At 38.1% G+C, this 10,343-nt stretch overlaps 1 protein-coding gene across 1 annotated transcript; it reads left to right on the top strand.

Annotated features, from left to right (window-relative positions):
- The first annotated feature begins 595 nt into the window (after positions 1–595).
- Positions 596–9,133, top strand: LOC148999145 (1-deoxy-D-xylulose-5-phosphate synthase 2, chloroplastic-like). Its single transcript, XM_089141430.1, has 9 exons — positions 596–842; positions 2,019–2,106; positions 2,269–2,330; positions 6,052–6,401; positions 6,659–6,919; positions 7,504–7,785; positions 7,942–8,226; positions 8,338–8,367; positions 9,005–9,133. Exons 1-9 carry the CDS (start codon positions 596–598, stop codon positions 9,131–9,133), a joined length of 1,734 nt encoding a protein of 577 aa, XP_088997556.1.
- The last annotated feature ends 1,210 nt before the right edge of the window (positions 9,134–10,343 follow it).

The raw sequence follows: 10,343 nt of genomic DNA on the forward strand, positions 1-10,343 counted from the left end.
AATCAACAAGTCTGCAATTATTAATTTTCCCAATAGATGAAATAATATATAGGTAGATCATGGAACGAAAGTTCGCTCGGTTCGGCGAAATCTCGCCGATATTTACCTGAATTATATAATAATATGTTATAAAATAACATGATGACATGATTGATGAGTGATGGCTCGCATGCGTTTAAAGTTTTGAAGTTCAAAAAATTAATAAACTAATATAAATATCCCTGTTATTCTGCAAAAGCGTAAGTAGGTTTAGCCTCATGTTTATCTTTAATATTTTTTATTTCATTTTTTTAATAATTCCATTGTTCTCCATCAACCACGTGTGCGTGCGGATCAAATTCACAACTTATAATCTCAAAAAAATCAGAATTCAATCTTCATCACTTCGTCTTCCTCAGTCCTCGTCTTCCTCACTTCTCCGTCCGGCGACTCAGCAATCACTTCGTCTTCCTCAGTCCTTGTCTTCCTCACTTCTCCGTCCGGCGACTCAGCAGTTACAATCAGGGTGCAGCAGACTCTTTCTAATGGTTGGCTTTGCTGAAATCTGTTTTCTTTTTTAACCAAAATCACATAGCAATACCAGAAGATAGAGGCGATGCTTGAATTGATCGAGGAAGACATGGACTCCTTTGCACAACGAGCGGAAATATACTACAAGGAGCGACCGGAGTTGATATCCATGGTTGAAGATTTCTACCTTGCCCACTGTTCCTTGGCTGAGCAGTTTGATCTTCTAAAATCAGGCAATGGAAACCGACTGTTGGGTTCTCCTCTTCACCGGTTACAGATTTGGAGAAATATCGCTGACGTTCGGCGAGATATCGCCAGTTCTGCAAGAAAAGGCGAGATATCGGCGATATCCCGCAAATCTCGATTCGCTCCCTTGTTTCGTTTCGCCCCCTGGCGAAACTGGCGAAATTCGCCGAAATTTCTTTCCATGAGGTAGATTGCCTGACTTCCAATATTCATTCAATACTTGGAGTGGTCACATTTATTCGTGTCTTCTTGTGCTTCAAATCGTAATGCTCATCATGGGAGAAAAGTAGTGTGGTTGACTCCCTTGTCAGGAAGGCCTTATCAACTGAGATCTAGTGTGATAGTTTGGCATGTTTTTGATTCCTAATTTATGATTTCTTAACTATCCAGATGTTGTCTCATGTGTTTCTTCTTTTATTTGTGGTTTCTTCATAAAAAAGAAGATGGTGTCAGTGTGTCACTACAAGAAAAAGTGTCAATTGCGACGGAATATAGTCCACAAATATTACGGTTTATGTATACCAAATAGACTATTTGCCATGGAAATTTACTGCCGTACTAAAAAGCTCCATTTATACCAGCTGTAAAAAACACAAGGAATACAACGGCTATTGGTTTCCGTAATAACAGATAGACTCTATGCCATGGTAGTAAATTACCGTGGCAAATAGTTAGTTTTAATTTCTTAGCCTACCTTGCTCGGCATTAACAATTAAAATATATGCTACGTTAATAAATTAGTCAACTACAAGTTTACAATCCATAGCATTTAGTTTATATACTACGGTAATAAATTACCGTAGCAAATAGTCAGCTTCATGTTTATAGCAAATAGACTATATGCTACTGTAATATTACCATAGTTGTCGATAATTGAATAAGCACCTGTTACCCCACTTCGAATGGAGTTCAAGAATCACAAGCTGCTCTTCTGTAGTAAGGTTTCCACGCTTCACATCTGGTTTCAAATAATTCAACCATCTTAATCTGATGAGATGGGTTTGTTTATTTTTCAGTTTTTGTTTTTTTTGCATCTGATGTAATGGTGTATAGGTTCCCCATTTAACTGTTTCTCTCGTTTCTTGATTTATTTCAATTTTTTGTTTCATTAAATCTTTTTGAGTTGCTTATATTTAAACAACAATCAGTAGAGTTCTGAAATGTGATATTCATTAATCTTATCTTCTCATCAATTCTTGACTGTTGATCACTCCTATTTTATAGAAGATTCGTATTTCTATTTTGTTCCCTAATGCCTTCAGATAAAGCATTGTTTGGTTATATATTCTTCTCCTCCAAGTTGATCACTGCAATTGCTCCTCCTGTGAGAGTGCAGCGTCCTGCTGTGAGGCCCGTGACAACATCTTGAAGGCATGAAATTCTTGAGACTTACTGCTGATGCACACTGTTTAATAAAAGATGGCTGCACGGCCTAAATTGTATTAGATTAAATTGTTTCATCTTAATAGTTTTCTTTCATTTGGTTGATTCACACTTTGCTACTTCAAGCAGGTTGTTCTCAAACATGAGTGACAGTGAGTTCTCTGCTCCATCTTCGAGTTCAGGGTCTACAGGTAAGAGATTAAACATTTTTAGCAAATTTATATTGGTTTAACTAATAGTTAATATGTGTATCTTACTAGAATTGAATATTTTCAGGTGGCAAGAAATCTAGGAGAGGGCCGGCTCTAGGGAAGGTGATTGAAGACTAACTCGTAGGGGTTAAAATTGATGTCCAAACTAATGATAATGGTTAACCTTGCAGCAAAACAACTTCAAAGTTAATGACTTGGGTTGGAGTTAAAACAACGGATGCACACCTACTTCCTGTATCCTATTCTGATTGGAGGAAAATCCTACAACTTTTGAAAGATGACGCCATGAATAAGATACATGTAAGATATATTTCTCATATCACGTTTCTTATCTATATTTAGATGTTTATATTCATATATTGACTAGAGTTAGATTAACTGTTATCATATTACATTTGTAGGAAAAATTCAATCTCCCTTATGATTGTAGGAGATGAGTGGAAATTAAGCTGAATTAGAGATGGGAGGATTTTAAGCATGAGCTAAAGATAAATGTGTTCAACAAGTATGGAACACATGCAGAGAGGTTAGCCCATTTAGATAAGAGGGTTCCATTAGAACAATGGAATGTATTCCTCGAGACATGGAGCCAAGAGGCTAGTCAGGTATGATGCCTAGAATTTAGCTTATCTTGTAACAAAACAGTAAATTATGTTAGCAATAATATCTCTATTCTAATTGTGTGTGTTTTAAAATATTTTAGGCTATGTCGGCCTGCAATATTGATAACAGAAAAAACTTAAAATCATTACATAACACAAAAAATACTTCTTTTGCTGTAATCGAGAGGAGAAGGTATATGATGTTATTTGAAAGTATAAATGTTGTTTATGGAAGTTCACATGTTATAATATTTTTATTGTTTCTTAATTGTTTAGCATTAGGAGTGTAACAACCCCCGTATTTCTAACCCGAGATCCGTATTGCAGGTCCGAGAATCCGAAGGTCTAGTCGGGTAAATTTGTGGAGTGTCCGGATAAAAATCCATGATCCATACCCTGAACCCATGGATCTAGATCCTCTGCCTGAGGTGCCTGCCTTGCTTGGTAGTTGGACTTATGGAAGTCAAGTGATGTCTAGAGATGTCCAGAATGAAGGTAAGATCTCCCCCATCTCTTCTTTAGGGCTAGGTTGTACTTGGACATCAACCCCCTAGCAAAAACACCCTTGTATGGCAAAATACATGGGGGCGGTTGCTAGTGGCGGTCGATCAAACCAAGCGACCACCTGGTCTGTTTGTGGGATTTTGCCCTATTTTGTCCCCTGACTTCTATAAAAGGTAACCCTTGCCTAATTTACGAATATTTTATTCTTGGTTACCGTTTTGGAGGTTAGACGGCTGCGAAGAAGTGCCGAAAGCAGATCTGAAGTGCTGGTAGTGATCTGGAGATCAATCCTTCCTTGTTTCTGGTATTCTGGAGTGAGGTAATGGATTCACCCTTCATCCTTTATCTCCTTTGTCTTTCAATTTCGTGTTAACCCATCCCCTCATCATGGTGGTTACCCTTTTGATTAATCGCAACTCTCTTTCCAATCTTCTTGATGTGATTCGTTCGAAAACGAAACCCTGCTTTCGTGAAAAAAATAGATTCAGTTAAAGGGAGAGTTCTGGGTAATCTATTTATGGTGTTTGTTAGGTTTCTTGTCACCTAGTGGTTGTGGGAGTATTAGATTCGAGATTTAGGCTATGATCACTCAAAATCCGGATTGAAAATAGATGATCAGAAGCTTGAGTTTTGGATTGAAACTCTCTGTTTTTCGGGCGGTCATTAGTGGGGGTCGCTCAACCTAAGCGACCGGCTGGTAAACAGTGACCAACTGACTTTTGGTTTTGATCCAAATTGATTCAATTGACTTATGCATTATTGTAACCCTGTATATAGGTGTTCTCTGTTTGATTAGAGAGTCTTATAATAGTTTACGGATTTCTTTTTACGGACGATTTACTTATATGCAGGTAAGGACATTCAATCCTATCTTTATGAATAAACTTGAACATGCTAGTCCAGTGTCTATTAGTATTAGTCTTTCATTATGTATGCTGCTGTAACCATGCTTTACATACTGATCTTGTTATATTACTGTTGTTCATCTTGTTTACATATATACTTTGTTGGTTATGAATGTTATGAACTGATGATGGTTGGTATATGGTTCTGATGTATGAGGTATTCCTTTGGGATATCTTAGCTTGAGATATTAGAAGGTTGTGGAATGGGACACATGCCTGCTGATGTCTCTAGCACTGTCATAACTATTGGATGACATTCTTAGGTAGAGTCTAGAATTGCATGGCTAGGTACCCCACGTGCTACTACCCTTTCGGTAGGGGAATTGAAACTGGATGACCCGTGATGACAGTGATGTGACGTTGGTCCACTGTTAGTCATATAAATGGTAGGGTTGGGCTCATGGACGTCTAAGGAACGGACTGGGTGTCGTGAGGAGTCATGAGAGCATTCCGCCCCAACAATATATGGATGACCATAGGGTTATGGAATGAAGTCCAATAGCGGTAGCCAGTCCGTGAGGATTCTCATTCCTAGGTTGCGAAGGATACTGAACCGAGTTGGTTGGTGCCATAGGGGATGTATCTGGACTTCATGTAGATATGTTACCTGTATGACCTTGCATTGGATTGGAAACCCTGATATGCGCCAGTACTCATTGCCAATGGTCGTGGTGAGAGAGTGTTGACTTAACCCCAGCCATGGTTTGAGAGCCAGGTGTAGACTTTCCATTTTACCCAGGATCCCTACAGAGGTAACCAGTCCTTGCCGGATCAGAGTGATTAGACATACCCAGAGGAGGGCTGGTGTATGTCTTAAAGCATGTCAGCTGATAGAGACTTGCATAGTTAGAATTATAGTATCATTCATACTTTGCACTCATTCATATCATTTATGCATTGCTGATTTGTTGGATATTTGGATGGGAATTGTAATTGTTCTTACTGAGTTCTCTAGAACTCACTCCTTTATTGTATATGTTTTATTTGCATGCACAGATGGAGGAAATGTGTCGGAAGATGGACTGGTTTCCTATGAAGGAACCTTCTCGTATGAAGAGGATGTGGCACCGGCAATGGGAAATGGAGATAGCCTGTGTGGGAGCTCCTGCGAGTGCATGGAGTGCGCTTATCGCACCTATTGATGGAAAGAGACGGAAAGTGGTTAAACAGTTAGCTCAACGATTGGAGAAAAACTGGAGGACGCCTTTTCTAGAGATTCATGAGAAACATTATTTAGTCTTAGAAAAGGAAACTGAAAATAAAATAATATAACTCTTTTTGATTGCTTCCGCTGAACTCGTATTCATTTTTAATTCATTATTCTTTCATTGATTATTTTTATTGGAGTATTTGGACTCCTGTAACCCGTTAATTCATTTATTGAACTATTATTACTCTTGATTGTCTTTATTTGTATTTATTATTGTTGATAAACTAAAACCGTGGATCCTTTGACGGATCACTCCCACGGGTTGTCAAGCGGGTAACCGAGACCGGCGGGTGGGGTGTGACAAGGAGCACCCAGATAAAGAACCTCCCACTAGTATGGAAATGTTCAAGATTACACATGACCCTACAAACGAGGTTGCTAACGTGATCATTGTAAGTTATAAAATCATAAATGAGGTACTACCATTTTATAACTTCAATTAATATAACTTGTAACTGATTTTTTTGTTTCAAATGTAGGCCAATATGAAAAAAAAATCAACGAACTTCCTGAAGAAATGCGAGGGGACCCTGCCATGCAAGACGAAGTTTTTAGAAATTGTGTAGGTGAAGATGTCCATGGTCAAGTACGGATGTGTGGAGTAGGAATAACTCCAACACAAGTACATGGGACAACAAGAGAGCTCAACAAGTCATATGTTAAAGAGAATGCACAATTGCAAGCTAAGATACACACATTAGAGGCAACAACATCTGTGCAGGCTGAAGAGATAGCTAGTCAGGCTGAAAAAATATCAGCGCAAGATGAAAAGATATCTTCGCTTGAAGCTGGCTACTCTTCGCTCGGGGCTGACATAGAGCTCCTTGAAGTGGAAACCCCTTTGATTTTCTCTTTGACTGTCTTCTTGTCTCTGATTCTCATGTTATCTTTTTTCTATTATTTGATTGACTAATCCTTTATATTGGATTACTTTCTTTATACTTAGAGATCATGACATACATCTCGATCATTAAAACAAAATATGAAGGAAAAAAATAGAATGAGAATAATCAAAACTGCTAGATCATGTAGGTCGTCTTACTTTATTTTGTTTTTGATTGCAGGGGTTGTTAAGTTTGACCCAAGCCACCAACTCTTTCTTACACCCAGTACTTCGTAGAATCGCTGATCAAGGAAGCAGAAATGGATGACAAGATTGTGGCTGTTCGTGCTGCTATGGGTGGTGGAATTGGCCTCAATTTCTTCCAGAAAAAGTTCCCAGATCGATGTTTTGATGTTGGGATCGCAGAACAACATGCTGTAACATATGCAACAGGTCTTTCAACAGAGGGAATTAAACCATTTTGCGCTATTTATTCTTCATTTTTGCAGAGAGGATATGATCAGGCAAGCTGATATAGGAGGTTTTGCACCCGACCATCATGTGACCCGAGAGGGGCTAAGTCAGGTACTCAGTCGGGACCTTAACCGACTAATTGAATACAAGCATCACTTACGCAGGACCTGTATAGCAACAACGTCATAGATAGATAGAAAGTCAACTATAAAGATGATTAAGCGGGATAACCGACGAGGGAGTGTAGTCATGGCAGATATAATGGCCACCATCGGGGAAGCTTGTCCAAACCCTAAAAGGTAACACACACATTATTTAAACAAGCACTCACCCCTCCGATAAGCAAATTAACCAATACATTCTGAACATAATCTTGTGTAGCTCTTGAACGGGATCTTAAGTTATTCACTGTTTGACTTAGCCATCAGAGGCGGCTGCTCGGCATACGAGCCGTCCGCGTTTAAACTTTTTTGCAAGACTCATCGTCTCTGGAACTCAAAGGGGCTTAGTCGGCATTTGGATCGTAACTAAGACACATCAAGCCATTCAAAACAATTTAAGTTTGAATATGACTTAGGGTATTCTTTTTGGGTGTGTCCGAAATTTCTAAAGCTGCTTTTTTGAATGCATTCAGGTGGTCCATGATGTTGGTCTTCAGAAATTACCGATGCAGTTTGCATTAGATCGAGCTGGCTTGGTTAGTGCAGATGGACCTACTCATTGCGGTGCATTTGATATTACATACATGGATTGCTTGCCAAACATGATAGTCATGGCTCCCTCTAATGAAGCTGAGCTGATGCATATGGTTGCCACAGCAGCAGCCATTGATGACAGGCCAAGCCGCTTTAGGTTCCCAAGGGGTAATGGAGTTGGAGTAGCACTTCCTCCTAATAACAAGGGTACCCCACTTGAAGTAAGCTTCACAAGCTCATTGCAAGTTTCCAATTTGATTTGGGCTAGTTAGAGAGGAAAATATATATATATATATATATATATATATATATATATATATATATATATATATATATATATATATATATATATATATATATATACTTTTGGTTTTTAGATTGGGAAAGGCAGAATTCTGTTGCAAGGAAACAGAGTGGCTATTCTAGGATTTGGTTCCCTGGTTCAGCAATGTATTGAACCTGCAAATTTACTCATCTTCTGCAACGAAAGAGTCACTGTTGCTGATGCTAGGTTCTGCAAACCTCTTGATACAGAACTAATAAGAAATCTGGCTAAGGAGCATGAGATCTTGATTACAGTGGAGGAAGGTTCTGTTGGAGGATTTGGATCTCATGTGTCTCATTTTCTGTGCTTGAACGGACTTCTTGATGGCCACCTCAAGGTAATATCCATTCAAAGAAATTCCAGTTAATTTCCTTGAGAATTATCTTTCTTGGAGCTGTTTTTCTCCTTGACCCTTGACTCTATGGATGACTTTGGATATCCTTTGCAGTTGAGATCGATGGTGCTGCCAGATAGATACATTGACAGTGGCGGAGCCACGTTGGGACCGGAGGTGGCCATGGCCCCCCGGATTTTTTGAAATTGTAGATATTCTTTTTTTTTTCCTTATCTCTCTATCTTTAAATGTGAAATACCACTATTTGGCCCCCCTCTAAAAATTAAAAATAAAAATTTAAGATAAAGATGATGGGTACAAATGTCATTCATAATCTTTATCTAATGGTTATCATTAAATCCCTAGTTTTAAGGAATAAAATGTTAAATTCTAATTAAAAACTAACTTAAAAAGTAACTCACGATCCATAAATTTCTCATTATATATTCTCTTATATTTTCATTTCTATTTATTCTCTCATGAATCTCTCTTTTATTCCTATTTTTTCTTTCTCACACGTCTCACAAAATATTGAAGTAGTTAGCAAATTTTGAAATTTTCCTAAATCTTCTCCACATCAGGTATTCACTCTCTCTTTTTCAAATTATTCCTCTCTCTCTCTCTCTCACTCATGAATTTTCTATTAATTTATCTAATTTTTAATGTAAACTCCACATTAAAATATAATAATATATTCTGATATGGGACCTACAGTGGGTCCTACATTGGCCCACATACATTCGGCTCCCCCCAATGTTCAATCCTGGCTCCGCCCCTGTACATTGACTATGGATTTTCACAAAATCAGATTGCCGAAGCAAGGCTTACTTTAAGGGATATAGCTGCAACAGTGTTGGCTCTCTTGGGAAGGGCCAAAGAAGCACTCCACCTCAAGGGACTTAAAATATAAGAAACCAGACTTCATTAATTCAAAGGCTAGGTCTGGGCATAATCTAAATGGGCAACATGGCAGTAGGAATTCAATGAACAATCAATCAATCCATGATCTTCCATTTCTCTTTTCTGTATGTACTTGTCTGTAATCTACTAATGATCATTTACAATTTTTTTTAACGTGATTATAATTGATGGTAAATTTCAGTGGTTGATCATCTCTGTGATAAAATAGTTTATTTGGTTTGGAATTGCATTGGATATATAGTGTGGTGCAGCAGACAAGGATGCATGGGTCACTGCTATAGTGCTGTACTATATTGTATTTACAATAAAATTCCAAACAGCTTTCAGATTTATGAATGTTATTACATACTTCTTGTCAGATTACAACTCATTCTTACTAGCTCTAGGAGAGAGAGGATGTGAAAATGAGAATGCTGTTTTAGGGGAGAAGGAAGGAAAGAGGGGGGACTACTATTTGAATTTCCGTAGCGAAAAACAAAGGAAGGGCAGCCTACTACCAAACTATTTCCTACGGTAACAAGGAACCGTAGCATATAATGGAGTAGTTGCTACAGTCTCTACTGTGGCATAAACTTAATTATTTGCCACGGTACCTACCGTAGCATATACTTAATTAAGGTAACCAATTCTCATGGCTAAATATAATAAAACCAACCCCCACCAATTTTTCGTCGTAAATCTTTACGACAGCTTTCTAACTGACGGAACTCCAACAAAAAGTTACTATCAAGTCAACATATTTGCTACAGTTTATGGGCTTTTGCCACGGTAATTTTCCATGGCAAAAGCCCTTACTTCTTGTAGTGTGGTTAGTTTTAAGTTTTATTCGTTATTGTGAAGATGATATCTACATGATCTTATATGTACGTCATATGTCCCAATGAAATTTCACGTCTGGAAGTTTTAAGACGATCAATCATCTTAGCCAATGCAGAGCTGTTCTAGTGGTGAAACCAACACCTCTTAGTGAAGAGGTCGTGGGTTCAATTCTCGCTAAGGCATATTAATATCCTCATCCCCAACTAAATAAGTCCCTTTTATACCAAAAAAAAAAAAAAAGGTCAATCATCTTAAATTCACAAGTCATATATGATTTCCCCCCCCCCCCCCCAAATTAATTGTTTACTTTCAAGTCAACTAATATGAAAAATTAATTTATTATCCAAACTTGAATAGTGAACCCTAAGAGGTTCATTCAG

The sequence above is a fragment of the Hakea prostrata genome, unplaced genomic scaffold (assembly GCF_041222555.1).
Source record: "Hakea prostrata isolate BN-2017 unplaced genomic scaffold, UWA_Hpros_2 contig_34, whole genome shotgun sequence".
NCBI classification, from domain to species: domain Eukaryota; kingdom Viridiplantae; phylum Streptophyta; class Magnoliopsida; order Proteales; family Proteaceae; genus Hakea; species Hakea prostrata.

What these genes read in the sequence shown, in the direction of transcription:
- LOC148999145 (XM_089141430.1), top strand. Translation starts at nt 596, where the DNA reads ATGCTTGAATTGATCGAGGAAGACATGGACTCCTTTGCACAACGAGCG. An exon ending in GTGCAGCGTCCTGCTGTGAG is followed by an intron (nt 2,107 to 2,268) that starts GCCCGTGACAAC and finishes TACTTCAAGCAG; the next exon opens with GTTGTTCTCAAACATGAGTG. An exon ending in TTCGAGTTCAGGGTCTACAG is followed by an intron (nt 2,331 to 6,051) that starts GTAAGAGATTAA and finishes TTTCAAATGTAG; the next exon opens with GCCAATATGAAAAAAAAATC.